Here is a 19,373-nt window from a genome sequence, read left to right as displayed (position 1 = left end):
TCATAGGGCTTTGTTTCCAGACCCCTGATCCTCCTGGTTGCCCTCCTCTGAACACGCTCCAGCTTGTCTGTGTCCTTCTTGAATTGTGGAGCCCAGAACTGGACGCAATACTCTAGATGAGGCCTAACCAGGGCCGAATAGAGAGGAACCAGGACCTCACGTGATTTGGAAGCTATACTTCTGTTAATGCAGCCCAAAATAGCATTGGCCTTTCTTGCAGCCGTATCGCACTGTTGGCTCAGGAAGGGGCCATAGGCTCAGGGGTGGAGGCCCTGCTTTGCATGCGGAAGTTCAACGCCCACCTGCGTCTGCAGGCAGGGCGAGGGAAGAATCCTGCCAGGACAGCGGTGGTTGTTGCCAGTCACTGTCCACAACAATACCTGGACCAGGGGTCTGGCTCAGCACCTGGCACCTGCCCAGTGAGATCAGGGGGGGGAGGAGGAGCTAGAAGGGATGGATGGGTCAAGGCGGTCAAGGCAAGCTCATCCCTCCCCTCCAGCAGCTGCTCTTGCCCTTTTGGATGGAGCCAAGCAGGAGCGCCAGTTCTGCCCCTATCTCCGCTTTCCTCCCCTTCCTCCGCTATTTTAAACTGGAAGCTCCTCGGGCAGAGACCTGAAAAGCCCCACGCATGCTGACGGCGCCTTCTTACCATCGTCCTTCAATGGTAAGAAGGACGAGGACGAGAAACCTTGCAGAAAGGAAGCTGACGTACCAGGGTGCACGAGCAGACACAACCTCCGTCAGCAGGGCCTGTTTACACACACACCACTTCTGAAGCAGCCTCAGCGGTCCTGGAACCAGGCTACCGCTGCGTCAGGAACACAATGACCAATTTGAGAGAGGGACACTTTGTACCTGGACCACTTAATCTGACCATCTAGGCTGTGGTCTCCAGTAGTGATGACCGGTGCCCTTGGTTGTCCATCCTCAACCTCACATTACGGCAACAGTGCAAGGCTGCTGCTTTCACCACTAGGCAGCATTTCCCTTCTTAATTCTCCCCAAGTACCTTGTGTTTACTGAAGCCAGGAGTCCTTCGATGAACTAAAGCGGGGGTGGGGAATGGGGGGATACCCAACATCAAAGACTTTCCTGCTCAAAGCCACCTGGCTAAATTCACATCCAGAGCCTCCCTCACCACTAGGACACACAGCCTGGCATTTCCAGCAATGCACAAAGCAGTTACGTGTTCAGGTCTTTCGCCTGCGCCATCCCAGGGGCCGAACTAGGCCGTCCTCCCCCAGGTCCATCCCCACCACACACACACACACAGACACACACACTGTAGATGCTCCACAACCTGAAGACCCCTCGACCCCCTTTCCGGAGGGATGCCAGGCACAGTTCTACCCGGGGCCGCCAAGAGGCGCCCGCTTCTGACCGCGACCTTCAAGGGCAGCCGCTCATACGTTACGTTTGTGCCCGCGAGGATGAGTACGGGGTCTTTCTCGGTCTTCAGCCATCCCCTCCTCACCTGGGGTCTCCCAGCCAGAAGCAGGCGGGCTCACCAGAGAACTGCGTCAAACACACCCCTTTTGCCTCCTACTGTCGTGCACGTGTGAACGAGCCCTTGGAGACGCGCTTCCATGGAAAGGAATGGCCGGGTGGGGGTGGGGGTGTTCTGCCGTTGCAGGCTATGGATTCTCCCCACCTCCCCCTCCCCCTCCCCCGAATCCTTTGCCCTTGGACGTCTCTAACAGGCTGCGCCGGGACGGGACTGCAGATTCCTACAACCTGCCTTTGATGCGGGGGAACCCAGCTGTTTCTGCAGGCTGTGACGTGGGGGGAGCTCCTTCCCCGCCCTTTGCAAGCACCCCCCCCCCCCGCCACCACCCTTTGGCAAAGCAGCTGCAGCTGCATCATCATCATCATCACCCCCCACCTTAGCTCTGCTGCGACTCGTCCTCTCCGCACTGGCGATCCGTGGCGCAGCGGCTACCGAGGCCTTTTATAAGCGAGCCCCCCCTCCTCCTCCTCCCCCCCGCCCCTCCGCTGAGCTCATCGTAGGCAGACAGACACCTCTCCCCACCCCCCAGCCCGGCGTCCGCCTGGGAAAGCGGCCGCCAAAGCGCGTCTGGCCGCCAGGGGGCGCCGTCGCTCCACCACTATGCGCGAAGATGCGCCTGGCTCCGCAGCCGAGAGGGGGGCGCGGACTGGCCGGGTTGTCTGAAAGGGCGGGGGAAATTCGGGAATTAAAGAAAGCCCATCCCTGGATAGAGGCCAATAAAGGCGACCCACACGTCAATGCAGTATCTGTAGAGTGCTTTTCCCAACCTATCTTCACATAATTATTTACTATTATTTATTGCACTGGACAGATGGCTGCCCGGCTGCCTCTTGAAGCCCTGCAGTGTGGGAGAGCCCACAACCTCCCTAGGTAACTGGTTCCATTCTCGTACTGCTCTAACAGTCAGGAAGTTTTTCCTGATGTCCAGCAGGAATCTGGCTTCCTTTCACTTGAGCCCGTTATTCCGTGTCCTGCACTCTGTAGGGTGACCCTATGGAAAGGAGGACAGGACTCCTGTATCTTAAACAGTTGCATAGAAAGGGGAATTTCAGCAGGTGTCATTTGCATATATGAGGAACACGGTAAAATTCCCTCTTCACAACAGTTAAAGCTGCAGGAGCTATACTAGAGCGATCAGATTTAAAAGAGGGCAGGGCACCTGCAGCTTTAACTGCTGTGGTGAAGAGGGAACTTGACCAGGTTCCCCATATATACAAATGACACCTGCTGAAATTCCCTTTTCAATATGACTCTTAAAGTTACAGGAGCCCTGTCCTCCTTTTCATATGATCACCCTAGCACTTTGGGAGGATCAAGAAGAGATCCTGGCTCTCCTCTGTGTGACAACCTTTCAAGTATTTGAAGAGGGCTATCATGTCTCCCCTCCATCTTCTCTTCTCCAGGCTAAACATGCCCAGTTCTTTCAGTCTGTCTTCATAGGGCTTTGTTTCCAGACCCCTGATCATCCTGGTTGCCCTCCTCTGAACGCGCTCCAGCTTGTCTGCGTCCTTCTTGAATTGTGGAGCCCAGAACGACGCAATACTCTAGATGAGGCCTAACCAGGGCTGAATAGAGAGGAACCAGGACCTCATGTGATTTGGAAGCTATACTTCTATTAATGCAGCCCAAAATAGCATTTGCCTTTCTTGCAGCCACATCACACTGTTGGCTCATATTCAGCTTGCGATCTACAACAATTCCAAGATTCTTCTCACTTGTAGTATTGCTGAGCCAATTATCCAACATCTTGTAACTGTTTATTTCATTTCTTTTCCTAGGTTTAGAACTTGGCATTTATCCCTATTAAATAGCGCTCCAGCCTATCAAGATCACTTTGAAGTTTGTTTCTGTCTTCCAGGGTATTAGCTATCCCACCCAATTTGGTGTCATCTGCAAATTTGAAAAGCATTCCCTGCACCTCCTCATCCAAATCATTCATAAAAATGTTGAAGAGCACTGGACCCAGAACTGAGCCCTGCGGCACCCCACTCGTTGCCTCTCCCCAGTTTAAGAAGGTTCCATTGATAAGTACTCTTTGAGTCCGATTCTGTAGCCAACTGTGAATCCACCTAATAGTTGTTCCATCTAGCCCACTTTTAGGTAGTTTGTTAATCAGAATATCATAGGGCACTTTGTCAAAAGCTTTGCTGAAGTCAAGATCTATTATGTCCACAGCATTTCCACAGTCCACAAGAGAGGTTACCTGATCAAAGAATGAGATGAGATTAGTCTGGCAGGATTTGTTCTTGACAATTCCATGCTGGCTTCTTGTAATCACTGCATTGTTTTCAAGGTGCTTACAGACTGACTTCTTTATAATCTGCTCCAAATTTTTCCCAGGGATGGATGTCAGACTGACTAGTCTGTAGTTCTCAGGTTCCTCCAGAGCTACAGTTCAGCAATAAAGACTGTATTCCTGCAGGCCTATCCAATGAAATTTTAGAACGTTTTTATGATGTTTTAAGGATGTTTTAATCATGTATGCTATGTTTTTAATCAGTTTTTAATGTGTTTTATATTCACTGTTGTTCCCCAGCTCGATCCAAGTGGAGAGGCAGGTAAGAAATATATTATTATTATTATTATTATTATTATTATTATTATTATTATTGCCCTTTTTGAAGATAGGGACAACATTAGCCCTCCTCCAGTCATCCAGCACCTCACCCATCTTCCATGATTTCGCAAAGATAATAGACAGTGGTTTTGAGAATCCTTCTGCCAGCTCCTTTATTACTATAGGGTGCAGTTCATCGGGCCCTGGAGATTTGAACTCATTCAAGGAAATTAGGTGTTCTTTGACCATTTGTTTATCAATCTCAAATTGCAATCCTGCCCCCTCAACTTGTGCTTCACTTTTTCCAGGGAGGTCATAGACCCGCCTTTGGGAGAAGACTGAGGCCGTAGCTAGACCTAAGGTTTATCCCAGGATCATCCCGGGTTCGTCCCTGCCTGAGTGCTGGATGCCCTGTGTGGCACTTAGGCCATTGCTAGCTGAGGAGTTAGTGCAGTGTGAGGCCCGGTCTCCCTGCTGTGCATCCAGATGACGCACAGGGGATCCCGGGGTTAGGCCGGGCTAAGTCCTCCCTTGACCCAGGATAACTGGATGCGGTTATGGCCCGGCTTTTCCACAGCACCGGGCTGAGGCAGGTCTAGCAGGGTCCATGGCTTTTCCCAGCTGCTCGCTTACTTGCGAGTAGCCGGGAGAAGCCACGCACTGGGCACAGCATTCCATAGGAGCGCTGTGCCCATCAAGCCGGGGGTGAATCACGGGGGGGGGAGATGGGGGCCAGGGGAAAGAGCAGACCCGGCAGGAGAGATGGGGGGGAAGAAGGGGGACAGGCATGGCGGATGGGGGACAGGCATGGCAAGCGGGGACGGGGGACGGGCATGGCGAGCGGGGACGGGGGACGGGCATGGCGGACGGGGGGAGGACGGGCGAGCGGGCAGGGGGGGCATCAGACATCGTGGGGGGAGAAATCAGGGGGAGCAGGGAACCCTTTATTTTTTTAAAAAAAACTTACTTTTCGTTGGTGTGCTCCTGCGCACATGGCCTTTTAAGCTGGAAAAAACTGGAGCACGCAACAGGGCTTTCCCTTACCCCGTTGCGTGTTTACGTCTAGCTAGGGGCGACGGCACGCGCTAGCTGCAGCGCGGCCTCGCCCCGACTCCCCACCGGATTATCTGGTAGGTCTAGCAAGGCCCTTAGATGAACAGGTTTGACCCCAGGACAATCCTAGGATAAACCTTAGGTCTAGCTACAGCCTGAGCCAAAGTAGGAATTGAGCACTTCAGCCTTTTCTTTGCCATCTGTTATCAATCTGCCATCCTCATTAAGCAGCTGAACCACCATTTCTTCCCTCTGTCTTTTACTATTCACGTACCTGAAGAAATCTTTTTTGTTGCTTTTAGCATCCCTCGCTAGCCTCAGCTCATTCTCAGCTATGTTGGATCCTTGTCAATGCAGAAAGACAACGTGGAAGAGGAGCGCTGGGAATACAAAGGAGCCTTCGGTTCAATGTAGGTTTGACGTCCCCATGAACAAACGGCCCCAAAGCAGGAGACTCTTATGCTCAGCAAGCCTCCTTGGGGCTGTTTCCACAAGTGACAGTTCTAGCAGGCAGGCAGTGTGGCTCCTGGGAAGGGCATGAATGCAGCATGGGAATGCAGCCGTTCTGAAAACAACAGTGTATCCTCAGAGAAAAACAAGGTGAGACTCACCTGTGGAAACAGCTGTGCAGAGCAATCCTGGCTTTAACATGATTTACTCCAGGTAAAGAGTGCATAAAAGTGCAGTCTGACAAGGTGAGGTTAGACCTAAGGACAAGTTCAGAAGTTGTGCCAGGCTGACATCAACTTTAGCAAAACCAGGAAAGGGCCCCGTGGTGCCACATATGTCCTTTAAGGTGGCACCTGAGCCGGTGTTGCAAAAGCAACCAAGACTTGTGGCAACTTAAGGATTTATGCTAACTAATTTAGCATAATGTTTTGTGGATTATTGCCTACTCCAGATGCATGAAGGGGTCACCTTCATGGGATAACGATGTATATATAAATTGTGTGTATTTCAAACCATGCAAGAGAAAGCTGTAGGTGTGTTGCAGTACATGGCAGGTCACAAATGAATACAAGGCCCAATGAGAAGAACGAAAGATCCCATTAAATGTATAAGATTCAGCCCATTGGGGATGGGGTGGCATCAGCCCAGGCGTTAAACATCTAGGAAATAGAAACCAAATGCACAGTTACAAGATGAGGGATGATGTCAGGTTTTCGTGTTAACCTTAACAGTAATTAAGGCAGATTATTGGCAAAGACTTGCAAGCTCAGCACACCTGTTGGTGTTTGAGTGAAGGGAGTAAAAAGCTCGCTCTTTCACACCAATATGCAGTCAGCCGGTGGAGGCTTGAGGGTATGGCGTAAGCTGCTGCCGCTGCCAAAGAAAGGTGTATGCTGTTTTGATGCAAAGCCAACTTTTGTCAAGGAGAACCGTAAAGCTGTTATGCTTACTTTGATTAATGGTGAGACAATTGCTTTGTTATAATTTGCTGCTACAAGCCTGGTTGTTTTGTTTTGAAGAACTTCTCTAAATAAACTGCATTGAAGATTCAAAACTCACGCTTGCGTTTATCTGCATGGAGGAATTTGTACAACCTACTTATTTCCCCCAACAGATACTTGGCTCAGCAATACTTCAAACGAGAAGGATCTTGGAATTGTTGTAGATTGCAAGCTGAATTTGAGCCAACAGTGCGATATGGCTGCAAGAAAGGCAAATGTTATTTTGGGCTGCATTAATAGTAGTATAGCTTCCAAATCACGTGAGGTCCTGGTTCCTCTCTATTCGGCCCTGGTTAGGCCTCATCTAGAGTATTGCGTCCAGTTCTGGGCTCCACAATTCAAGGACGCAGACAAGCTGGAGCGTGTTCAGAAGAGGGCAACCAGGATGATCAGGGCTCTGGAAACAAAGTCCTATGAAGAGAGACTGAAAGAACTGGGCCTGTTTAGCCTGGAGAAGAGAAGATTGAGGGGAGACATGATAGCACTCTTCAAAGACTTAAAAGATTGTCACACAGAGGAATTGTCACACATCTCTTCTCGATCTCCCAGAGTGCAGGACACGGAATAACGGGCTCAAGTTAAAGGAAGCCAGATTCCAGCTGGACATCAGGAAAAACTTCCTGACTGTTAGAGCAGTACGACAATGGAACCAGTGACCTAGGGAGGTTGTGGGCTCTCCCACACTAGAGGCATTCAAGAGGCAGCTGGACAACCATCGGTCAGGGATGCTTTAGGGTGGATTCCTGCATTGAGCAGGGGGTTGGACTCCATGGCCTTGTAGGCCCCTTCCAACTCTGCTGTTCTATGATTCTATGATTCTAAGCGACCAGTTCTCGGAGAAACAGGCAAAAGGTATAACTGTGTCCCCTTTGCTTCTTGTTCTGCATCTAACAAAGTGACTGAGATGTCAGTCTGTTAATAAGTGGTTGTTCAATGCAGCACCTTGAATAACCAGAGGGGAGATGCCAAGGACTGGGTTGCCTGAACGTGCGCCTGCCTTTCCTCTGGAGGGCCTCATTCTGTCAGCAGAGGGCAGCAGCCACAAGCCGTGCGTCGTCCACAGACTGAACAACGGGAAAGAAGGAGTGTCTTCCTGATCCAGCATCCCACAATGAGTGTCAATCTGTCTTTCTGTCACTGCTCAGTCTGGGATGTTGGGTTGCCTGGCAGCTCCACCCCCACCCCACCCCACCCCACCCCACCCAGCATTAATTCCTTAATTCAAGACCTGGCCCCGTGTTTTTGTTCTCTGGTGCTGCGTTGATGGAACCACAGAATCATAGAATCATAGAATAGCAGAGTTGGAAGGGACCTACAACTGGACGCAATACTCCTAACCAGGGCCGAATAGAGAGGAACCAGTACCTCACGTGATTTGGAAGCTATGCTTCTATTTATGCAGCCCAAAATAGCATTTGCCTTTCTTGCAGCCATATCGCACTGTTGGCTCATATTCAGCTTGTGATCTGCAACAATTCCAAGATCCTTCTCGTTGGTAGAATTGCTGAGCCAAGCATCCCCCACCTTGTAACTGTGCATTTGGTTTCTATTTCCTAGATGTAGAACTTGGCAGTTATCCCTATTAAATTTCATTCTTATCCCTATTAAATTTAATTCCGTCCTGTCCCATCCATGTTCTCCCATTTCTTTGGCCTTTTGGGAGTGGGACTATGGATTTGAGATTCTCTCTTGTGTCCCAGTTGGTTCAAAACACAAAAGGAGGCAGCTCCTCCATAGGCCACTGGTGTCACGTTTCTCAGAAAACTCCTGCTTTCGATGGGAGGCAAATGACAGGCCTGCTAGGTAATCTACAAAGCTTTTATTAAGCAACAAACATCTCTTCCACCTGAAGAGAGTCTAATCCCTTAGAAACTTCCCCCTAGGCAAAACTATGCAAACTAAGCGAGACAATTGCTGGATCAAGGAGAACAGGAAGCCTTTCCCCAAACGCCCGTAACTTCAGAGAGCCTGGTGCGGAGGCAGTTTCTGGCGCAATCCTACTCGGACCGACTTTCTCACACCTTCCTTCCGCTCCGTGCGTTTGAGCTTCCGGCGGATCCTAGCATCAGCTAGCTTGTCGGGGCGCTCTCCTCAAGAAGAAAGCTCACTTCCCACCAAGTGTGTAGGATTTGGACTTGAGGAGATAAGCTCTGGAGAGGGCTGACTCCCAGCTGGGGAATCGCCTGTGAGAACTTCCTCCCCCACTGGTACAGGCTGGCTGGTGTCTGGCGCCTTCTCCTCTAGGTCCAAATCTGATTCTGATTGATTACCTGAAACACCTTCTCTCAAAACAAGGGCAGTAGGGTTAGCCATGACAACTAGTGCTACACAATATCCATGCAGCCTGAGTCATCTGCTGGTCATAGCTGTGCGCAAGGGGTGTGCTGGGTGTGCCCAGGCACACCCTAATATCTCAAGCAATAAGCATCAAATTGGGGAAGGGGCATTGAGTAGGGATCCAGAGGGGGATCCGGATGCAGCAGGAACGTTCCTCCAGCTACCCTCTGGCTTCTCCGCTGCCCCCAACAACATGCCGTTGCTCCAGGCAGCAGGAGCAAAAATGAATCACTCTACCGGGAGCCACACTTCAAAGCGGCCAGGAGGAAGGACCCTGAAGGCTAATATATCACCTCTCAAGCCCCTCCTCTGGCCAGTGTCACTACAAAGCCCCACCAATGCTGGGGCATGGGGAGCATCTCCTCATTCCCCTGCCTCACCTGCAATGGCCCTCCCATGGCCAGTCAACCCAAACACAGAGTAGGGCATCAGCGTCTACAGCAGTGGTTCCCAAACTTTTTCAGGTCACTGCCCCCTTGGTTCCACAAACTCATGCCCAGCGCCCCCTACCCTACACTATAAAACTCATTATTCAGCTAATAGCAGCTTTCAACGACCCACTAAGGAAGATAATAACAATAAAATTCAAAACAGTAACAATTGAATATTTATTCAAAATCCAATTACATTTTTTTTTATTCAATTAAACATAATTGATGAACTTGATCCAGTGATATCATCTTTTCAAAGTCTGATAGTCATTTAGCAAGAATATTAGATACCACGTTTAGTAACTAGGGTAGATAGAGGACCTCACTATTCTGTAAAGCCTTAATGGGATGGATGGGCTTGATGAAGTGATACCCGTTTCCCAATGTCTGGTTTAAAGTCACTTAACATGAGTCTTAAATCACCACGTTTAGTAATCTGGAGTCGATCTCTTTGCTTGGAGAGAAGTAGGCAGACCACACTAAAACCACATTCCACCAAATATGATGTTGGAAATGCAACCAGGAGCTTCTGAACAACTCTCCATAGTGCAGGGTAGCAATCAGAAATTTCCTTCTGTAACCAAAACTCCTGGTACAGAAAAGACCACCTCGAGCGCCCCCTGCTGCCCCTTTGCCTTTTAGCGCCCCCCTATGCAATCCCACCGCCCCCAAGGGAGCAGTACCACCCACTTTGGGAACCACTGGTCTACAGCGTTTAATAAACAAATGAATAAAATTACATTCACCTTTTAAAAAACCGAAACTCCCCTGGGTGCCCACCCTAATGAAATGTGCTGCACACGCCTACGCTGTCGGTGGGTAGCTCAATGTCTCGAGGAAGCTGCCAAACAGTGCAGATGGAAAGGGCCTCCGTGGCTGAGACCTACAGCCACACCTGTACACGTCCTGCCCCTGTCTCCTACCTGTCCCCACAACAGATGCAGAGAATCCCAGGCAGATCGTGGGTCACACGCCAGAGAAGGTCTGGTGCTTCCTGCATTTCTCTCTAGGCACAGTCTTGGGCCACAGCTAGACCGAAGGTTTCTCCTGGGATCATCCAGGGTTCGCCCCTGCCTGAGCACTGGATCCCCTGTGTGTCACCTAGATGAACAGGTTTGACCCCTGGACGATCCAGAGATAAACCTTAGGTCCAGCTATGGCCTTGGTCAGCAAGGACTGGAGGTATCCTCACTCTCTGCCCAGCTGGCTAGCTGCCGCTGGCAAGTGAGCCCTCCTCCTCCTCCTCCTCCTCCTCCTCCATGTATTTATCCAAACCTTTATTTAAAATTAATGGTGTGTTGTGCTGCGTCAGAGCAGAGGTTCATACAGTCTCTCTCTGAGCCCTGAGGGACCCAAGGAGATCAGTGGAGTCGAATCCCTTACAGCCCAAGGGCTGGATTCCATTTTGGAATGCTGGGGGGGGGGCACATTTGAGTGGTGGGCAGGGCTTAAGACCAAGGGGGTGGGGCGAAAATACCCCAAATAGCCTATTTTACCTGAAAGCTCTTCCTGGCAGTCGCTAAGCCTTGAGAGGAGAGGCATTTAAATGCTTTAAAATGTGTGTGTGGGGGGGACACCGCAATATCCAGGAAATCACCAAATAATTGGCAGTTAGAGGAAAGGGGCGGGGCCATGGAAAGGGGGCGGGGCCATCTGCAGAAGCTTGGAGGGCTGGAAGCAGAAGCCACCTGTGTGCAACACCTGAGCTCCAGTGGGCCGCGTCCCCCCCCCACGATCGAGAGAGCTGCCTTAAACAAGATCAGGCCCCTGCTGCTGCTACTTCCCCATCACTCAAAAAAGCAGCCTATTTATTTATTTATTTATTACATTTTTATACCGCCCAATAGCCAAAGCTCTCTGGGCGGTTCACAAAAATTAAAACCATAATAAAACAACCAACAGGTTAAAATTTGCACAGTGAGCGTTAAACAAGCACTCTTTTAGCACTTGGTGGCAGTTTACTGCTAAATTTCCGTTGCAATCCACCAGACGTGGCCCGCAGGGGGGACCCGAAAGTTGTCTATCCCTGATGGAGACGGCATCGGTTCTTTTCCAACTTGTCCCCCCTGGCATCCTTCAGATGGAGATGCCGGCATTTGAACCTGGGGCCTTCTGCAGGGAAAGCAGGTGCCCTACCACAGAGTCACAGCTTCTGCCACCATTGGTGGCCACCACAATTTCCACTGGCACTGAAGTTCATGGGTTAATATCTATTGGGAGAAAAATACTGCTCCCCCTCATTGCTTTCATAGGACATTAATTTTCCTATCATACTTTTCATACTGCTAAAACAACCTTCCCCAAGTGCATTGGACTACAGCTCCCATTACCCAACCATCACAGCCATTCTGGCTGGGGCTGATGGGTGTTGCAATCCAACACGTCTAGAAGATACCCAGTTAGAGAACGCTGTGCTAAGTCATCATCGGCCCTGGTTAGGTCTCATCTAGAGTATTGCATCCAGTTCTGGGCTCCACAATTCAAGAAGGACGCAGACAAGCTGTGGTGTGTTCAGAGGAGGGCAACCAGGATGATCAGGGGCCTGGAAACAAAGCCCTATGAAGAGAGACTGAAAGAACTGGGCATGTTTAGCCTGGAGAAGAGAAGATTGAGGGGAGACAGGATAGCACTCTTCAAAGACTTAAAAGGTTGTCACACAGAGGAGGGCCAGGATCTCTTCTCGATCCTCCCAGAGTGCAGGACACGGAATAATGGGCTCAAGTTAAAGGAAGCCTGATTCCAGCTGGACATCAGGAAAAACCTCCTGACTGTTAGAGCAGTACGACAATGGAATCAGTTACCTAGGGAGGTGGTGGGCTCTCCCACACTCGAGGCCTTCAAGAGGCAGCTGGACAACCACCTGTCAGGGATGCTTTAGGGTGGATTCCTGCATTGAGCAGGGGGTTGGACTCGATGGCCTTGTGGGCCCCTTCCAACTCTGCTATTCTATGATTCTGTAAACCTCTGTCAGGAACCTCCAACGGACTGCTTACATTGGACACACAGCACATTTCTTTAAGCCATGAGAGAAAAAACTGCAGGGAAAACAAACCTTTCTCAAACTCATATTTTTGCATGTGATTAAGCGTAAGCATTTGAGGTATGGAATTCTTAAAAGTGTAGGTGATCAAAGCAACGTGTGAGTTTCTTTGTTTTCAAGTGATCTTACCTGGCAGGTGAAGTTAACAGAGCAAGCAAGAATTCTGTAAACAAAGAAAAGGAAGATTTTGGAGGCGGCTGTGTTAATTGGGCTACAAACAACGGGACTTCTGGAAAGGATCAGATTCCACCTCTCTTAGAAACAAGCTTGTAAAAACGACTTGGGGGAGGGGAGATCTGGCAAAGGATCCTACACACGCATGCACACACACACACACACACGCCGCCCCCGCCCATTCCTAAAGTTTGTGGGAGTGACTGTATTTTATTATTTTAAGTGAACATGTTCTCAAATTGTTCCAAAATGTTGAATCTGGCACTCTAGCAACATTGTAATTCATTTTGTAAAAATGCACAACCATTTCCAGGGACTTAGCCAAACATAAATGCAAAATGCAGCGATAAAATTTCATTTCCGTTCGTGTATAGGGTTTGCGTGCGTGCGTAAGGCTTCTATGGATCCACGCGTGTGCCTGTTTATAGGCCTCTAGGCAACTGCGCGTCTGCACAACGGCCGTGGGTCTCAGCTGAGTGAGACCCCTTCCCCCCAATACGCCTTTGTTCAGGGTTCCCCCACCCTTCAGTCAAATCAGTCATCACGCTGCATTTCAAGACAGGGCCCTTTTCCGGGCGCAGTCCTTCGCTCCGAAAGACATCGCGTCTTCTACAACATACCGCATAGTCCAACGTGTCTTACAGTCTTACTGTGTGGGGCCAGTGACCTGCTAGCATTGCCAGGGGGGCAAACTGAGGCAGCCAGATAAGGAGCCATTTAGCCAAGTGGTAACATCTCCTGGCCTGCATGTACCCGTTACGGGGTTGCCTGTAACGTCTTGGCAAGTGGGAGAGGAGGATTTTTTACTACACATCGGCCTCCGCTCAGAAGTCCAGGATCACCAGAGAAGGGTAAAATCCCCCTCACTGCTTGACTGGACACGATGGGCATTATGGTAAGTTCTCTGTTGCAAAACACGTGTCAGTGTTCAGTCATTACAACCTGGCCAAGGGCTCATCATTCCAAACTAGCGAACGGACCCGGCTTTGCACAGGTTGGAGAAGCCCTCAGTTTGATGCAGCAAAGGGTTCAAGCGAACTTATGCAGCTGTCAGGAAACCAGCTTGAAACACAGGCTTGAGGGAAACCTGACAGCCCTAGGCACAGCCCTTGCCATGGTGCAGCCTGATAGCCCCCTGAGGGAGGGGCCTGCCCCACAGCGTGTACTACTGCTCCCCTCGGCCTGCCCCACAGCATGTACTACTGGGTGCCTCAGCCTGCCCCACAGCGTGTACTACTGGGCCCCTCGGCCTGCCCCACAGCGTGTACTACTGGGCCCCTCGGCCTGCCCCACAGCGTGTACTACTGGGCCCCTCGGCCTGCCCCAAAGCGTGTACTACTGGGTCCCTCGGCCTGCCCCACAGCGTGTACTACTGGGCCCCTCGGCCTGCCCCACAGCGTGTACTACTGGGCCCCTCGGCCTGCCCCACAGCATGTACTACTGGGTCCCTCGGCCTGCCCCACAGCGTGTACTACTGGGCCCCTCGGCCTGCCCCACAGCATGTACTACTGGGCCCCTCGGCCTGCCCCACAGCATGTACTACTGGGCCCCTCGGCCTGCCCCACAGCATGTACTACTGGGCCCCTCGGCCTGCCCCACAGCATGTACTACTGGGCCCCTCGGCCTGCCCCACAGCATGTACTACTGGGCCCCTCGGCCTGCCCCACAGCATGTACTACTGGGCCCCTCGGCCTGCCCCACAGCATGTACTACTGGGCCCCTCGGCCTGCCCCACAGCATGTACTACTGGGCCCCTCGGCCTGCCCCACAGCATGTACTACTGGGCCCCTCGGCCTGCCCCACAGCATGTACTACTGGGCCCCTCGGCCTGCCCCACAGCATGTACTACTGGGCCCCTCGGCCTGCCCCACAGCATGTACTACTGGGCCCCTCGGCCTGCCCCACAGCATGTACTACTGGGCCCCTCGGCCTGCCCCACAGCATGTACTACTGGGCCCCTCGGCCTGCCCCACAGCATGTACTACTGGGCCCCTCGGCCTGCCCCACAGCGTGTACTACTGGGCCCCTCGGCCTGCCCCACAGCGTGTACTACTGGGCCCCTCGGCCTGCCCCACAGCGTGTACTACTGGGCCCCTCGGCCTGCCCCACAGCGTGTACTACTGGGCCCCTCGGCCTGCCCCACAGCGTGTACTACTGGGCCCCTCGGCCTGCCCCACAGCGTGTACTACTGGGCCCCTCGGCCTGCCCCACAGCGTGTACTACTGGGCCCCTCGGCCTGCCCCACAGCGTGTACTACTGGGCCCCTCGGCCTGCCCCACAGCGTGTACTACTGGGCCCCTCGGCCTGCCCCACAGCGTGTACTACTGGGCCCCTCGGCCTGCCCCACAGCATGTACTACTGGGCCCCTCGGCCTGCCCCACAGCATGTACTACTGGGCCCCTCGGCCTGCCCCACAGCATGTACTACTGGGCCCCTTGGCCCGCTAATCTCCCCGGCTTCAAACCGCATGGACTGCAAAGCAATGTGCGGGTTAGCGAAGACTGCCCCTCGTGGCTGAAGATGTTACTGCAAGCTTCAACAATACAAATTAAAATTAATTAAAATCAATGACTGCCTATATATTACATCACCCTGAGGTGCACAGCCCTGGGTTCCCCTTATTTTTTGCATGGTGTCGAAGCGTCACAGCCGTGGCGCCATGGCACCGATGGATGGACAGACAGACACATCCTGGATGATGATGATGATGATGATGATGATGATGATGATGTAACTCCTCTTCGCTGAACTCATTGACCACCTCTTTTTTGCAAACACCCCACTGCCACTTAAATGCAGAGAAGAAATGGTCCCAGCATTGTTTGATTGGTGCCAGATGCGCCCACCTGCGCCCAACAGTCCAGAAGGCCTCTCCTGAAATGCATGCTTGTTGCGGGAGGGGCACGGGATGCCACTCTCCCCCACCCACCTCGGCCAGGGCATGCGCCCCCTCCCCAACCTGCCTGCCTCTCTGCCTGTCTCTGCTGTTGTGTTCCTAGTAGGTGTAGCCCCACCGCCTGCCTTTCCCCTCCTCTTTGCCTTTCCCTGCTCACCAGTGCTGGTAAGAGGACATTTGTTAGCAATTAGTGCCGGAGGGAGGGAGGGGCAGCGCATATTTCGGCAGGGCTCCAGAGCCTCCTTGCTCTGCAGCCCTCCCCCAGATTGGGGGCAGCAGCAGCAGCAGCAGCAGCCGTGGGAGGGGAGCCTTGGACAGGAGGCGGCTGGCACATGGCAGAGGAGCCACTCGCCCTGTTTTGAAATCGCAAGGAAGTTTGTCTGGGCTGCGGCCCAAGCGCCAGCAAGCGAAAGAGGGAGCGTGGCCGGCAGCATGCTCTCCGCGCACTGAAGGCCAGCCGGAGAGAGGGCAAGAGATGTTTGGGAGGAGAGAGGGTGCCACCGGCTCCATGGGCCGTTAAAGGGGTGAGTATCGATCGCAAAGGAAAGAGCCCCCCACCCCACCCCCTGTATTGCCAGAGGGTGAAAGTGACAACAATTTAGCTGCTCTCTCTTTCTCTCTCTCTCTCACTCTCGCTCTCACTCTCTCTCTAGGACTGTGGAGTCCGTCCTCCGGACTTCTGTGGCGGTGAGACATTCCAGGGGGGAAAGGACGGCCGCCTCGCTCTCCAAAGTCAAGATGCTCCGTTCTGTTGCGTTCGGCGTGGTTGGGATGTGCTGGGATGTGGCGCATCCCTTTGAGGTCCATCCTTTACGCTAAGAGACACCTGGCCGCATCCGCAGCGTCCGGCTTCGAGGCCTACAGAGTGCCAAGAGGGTCTAGCCTCAATCCGCTTGCTTGTTTGTCTCACTAGAAGCGCCCTGGACCGGGCAGCGGGACACGCGGCAGGAGGAGAATGAAAGGTGAGTCCCACGTCCAGGTGGAGGGCCGGAGGGAGGTGCGCGGGAGATGCAGGAGGACAAGGCCAGAGCCCTCCAAGACCTTTCACTGCAGCATCACGGCAAGGGATTCTGCTCAGCAGCTGCCTTTCTCTTCAAAACACTTCAACCCCTGTGGGCTGCTGGGATGTTTGTCTGTTCAGGCAGCTTTGAACCGTCTGTTTTACTTAAGGGGGGATTGAGGCTGTTGCCCAACACCACACAGTGGGATCACAGCAAGGGCAGGATTCGAATACAAGCCTCCCTGTTGATAGCATCCAGGTGACTGGAGGCAAACTGGAATGTATGTATTTTTTTAAGAGATCACTATTAGGTGAGCCGATGTTTGTTTACAATTGATGTCGCCCTTCAGATTCACGATTCTGACGGGCAGTGTTCACTGCTGTGTTGGCCCACCCAATGGCCCTGCAAGGGAGGTCAATCTGAATTCCATTTTATAGATGGGGGAAAGAACCATTCAGTGATGCCAAAGCAAAGGTGGGCTTTGAGCATGGGTCTCCCAGCTCCGACGATTCTGGGGACGGGGCCAGGCTGGCCCTGGGCAGGGCAGGGAGGAGGAGGGGTTGAATGTCAGTATTCCAGGTGCGCAGCCCCACAGCAGAGCAGCCTTGCTTAACCTGACATCCTCCAGATGTGCTGGACTACAGGTCCCATCAACCCCAGCCAGCATGGTTATGGCCAACACATCAGGACGACGCCAGGTTGAGCAGGGCTGGAGTAGCAGGTGAAATGAGCACAGTGCCCTGCAATTCTGTCAGCACTGGGCTCATCTACACCAAGCAGGATATTCCACTATGAAAGTGGTATAGAACATCTACACCAAGCAGGATATAGCGCAATGAAAGCGTATGTATGACAGCGATACATGCCGTGTGTCAGTGGGCCCCAACCAGTGTCAGTGCATTTCAATGGCTCCTGCCTTTCATAGTGCAATATCCTGCTTGGTGTAAGTGAGCCCACCGTCCACCAGCCATTGCACTGAATGGGAGGCACGCAAGAGCCCCTAGGGAGAAGAGGCCGGACTCTCAGTGAGGTTCCTCAACAGTGTTCCCCGAGGCACGCGCAGGAGCCCGATACATGCGGCAGGTGGGGGAAGACGGGACTAAGAGCCCCCAGCCCCCACCACCACCACCACCACACACACTTGAGGAACGTTTGGGCACGCTCCTCAGGTTGTGCAGAGCAAATGCAGGGGCAGCCAAATGGCTTGGCCAGCCCTGCAGAAACGTCCATGCACCTTACGATGCAGAGGGGGGATCCCGGAAGCCGGGGAAATTGGCACCTTGAAGTTGGCGTTTTTGAAACGCTTTGTTGGGGCTGGCTTGCTAAGTGGCCAACAATGAGGGCCCGTTGCTCAGCGTGGTGGAGCCCCTGCTGTTTTGCATGCAGACGTCCCCCGGTTCTGTTCCCGGCAGCGTCTCCAGGTAGGGCTGGAAAAACTCCTTCCTGAAAGCCTGGGGAGCCGCTGCTGCCAGTCAGTGTCGACAACACTGGGCTAGGCCCAAGGGTCTGACTCAGTCTAAGGCAGCTTCCAAACTTCCTGTGTTCGTTCTGTTTGCTTCAGGGAAAAACTAATGAGCCTGTGGCCCTTCGGTCAAATGTCGGAGGGTCCCTGTTGTGGAACAGGGAGTGTTGGAGGAGGTAGGCTGGGTCAGTTACGCACGAAGGTATTGCCGTCTGGGGACTGAGGAGGAAGGAATCTGAGCACAAGCAGCATGAGAAGGAAGCAGCAGGCAGAGGGATGCCTGGCGTAGAGGAGTCAGGGGTGGTGGAGAGAAGCAAACAGGCCCTGGGACAGGCAACAGCGGCAGATTTCTTGCCTTCAGCCCTCAGGGCATCCGCCGCACCCCCACCCCACGCCCCCAGCCATCCGCCTTCCTGGTCCAACTTCAAAGATCAAAAGTGTGGCTCAGATTTCAGAGAGTGCAAATTTCCACAAAAACAGACGAGCTGTTTCTCTCTCTCCCTCTCCCCCTCCCTCTCTCTCTCCCTCTGTGCAAGGTGCTGGTGGGCTGTTTCTTTTCAGCTCCCGTTTTAGGGACCCCCAACAACTCCTGTACCCAATCGCAAGGGCAGCGTTTAAATCCTAGCTTGGGCCGGTTCCAGATACTCACTGAGTTTCCGTTCTTCGCAACTGTCATCCAGTAAGGCGGCCCTTCGCCAACCTGTTGCCCCCCAGATGTGTTGGACTGCAACTCCCACAATCCCCCAGATGGGGTTATGGGAGTTGTAGTCCAACACATCTGGAAGGTGGCAGGTTCGGGGAGGCTGCAGCAAAGGATGTGCCACCCTTTGGCATTGCTGGGTGTTGCTTCTACCACCCACTAGTAACGTTTCCTGAAAGGAGGCCTGGGTGACCTGGGTTTTTTGTGTGCTGCTTAGAAAGCCATTGCTGATGTGGCCTCAGGAAAGCATTTCCCCACAGGCCTGACTGGTGAGCAACCCTGAGGGTCCGTTTCTTCTCATGCCCCATGTGCAGCTTGACTCGCTTGCTGGAGCCATCTCCGGTTTGGGCTTTTCAAGTGGCTGGCTGGATCCTGGCCTCTGCTTATAGCACGAGATTGTCTGAATTTGGGGAGCGGAGGGAAGTCCTGGGGGGGGGAGGTGATATATGAAGAGCCCTGCCACTGAGGGAAAAGGTCCCTTGATAACTTCTTGCTCCCTTCCAGCTCTAGATTTTATGAGGCTGTGAAAATTCTTGGGTCATTGATGCAACCAAGAGAAAGACAGAGCAGAGACGTCTTGGGAGGAGGAGGAGGAAGAGGAGGAGGAGGAGGAGGAGGGGGAGACAAGTTTGGTGCCAGAAGTCGAGGGGTGCGTGTCACATCTGCCTTTGGCCAGGGATTATGTATTTATTTCATTTAATTCATTTCTCTACCACCCAATAGCCGGGGTTTCTGGCTGGTTCACAAAATAAAGCGTAAAAGCA

General features: G+C 52.6%; 2 protein-coding genes across 4 annotated transcripts in view; one reads left to right on the top strand and one right to left on the bottom strand.

Moving 5' to 3' along the window:
- CLU (clusterin) overlaps window positions 1-19,373 on the bottom strand; it is a 445,162-nt gene that overhangs the window by 20,325 nt on the left and 405,464 nt on the right. Inside the window, exon 1 of one of the 2 annotated variants that reach the window (XM_063123701.1) lies at window positions 1,883-1,937. The exons of the other annotated variant lie outside the window; for it this stretch is intronic. The gene's annotated coding sequence lies outside the window, so the exon portion shown is untranslated. Of the gene's footprint in view, window positions 1-1,882; window positions 1,938-19,373 lie in introns of those variants that run through there. 2 annotated transcript variants of the gene reach the window in all.
- The window catches only part of SCARA3 (scavenger receptor class A member 3), a 30,661-nt gene continuing 27,612 nt past the window's right edge, over window positions 16,325-19,373 (top strand). Inside the window, exon 1 of one of the 2 annotated variants that reach the window (XM_063123693.1) lies at window positions 16,325-16,408. In XM_063123693.1, the coding sequence (XP_062979763.1) occupies window positions 16,402-16,408 (7 nt within the window). In that variant the 5' untranslated portion in view covers window positions 16,325-16,401. Of the gene's footprint in view, window positions 16,409-16,903; window positions 16,922-19,373 lie in introns of those variants that run through there. The other variant, XM_063123694.1, reaches the window with a different exon arrangement.

This window comes from Elgaria multicarinata, chromosome 4, assembly GCF_023053635.1.
Source record: "Elgaria multicarinata webbii isolate HBS135686 ecotype San Diego chromosome 4, rElgMul1.1.pri, whole genome shotgun sequence".
NCBI lineage: Eukaryota > Metazoa > Chordata > Lepidosauria > Squamata > Anguidae > Elgaria > Elgaria multicarinata.
Note: the sequence above shows the minus strand (reverse complement) of the source record. Positions and strands in the feature narration are given on the sequence as shown.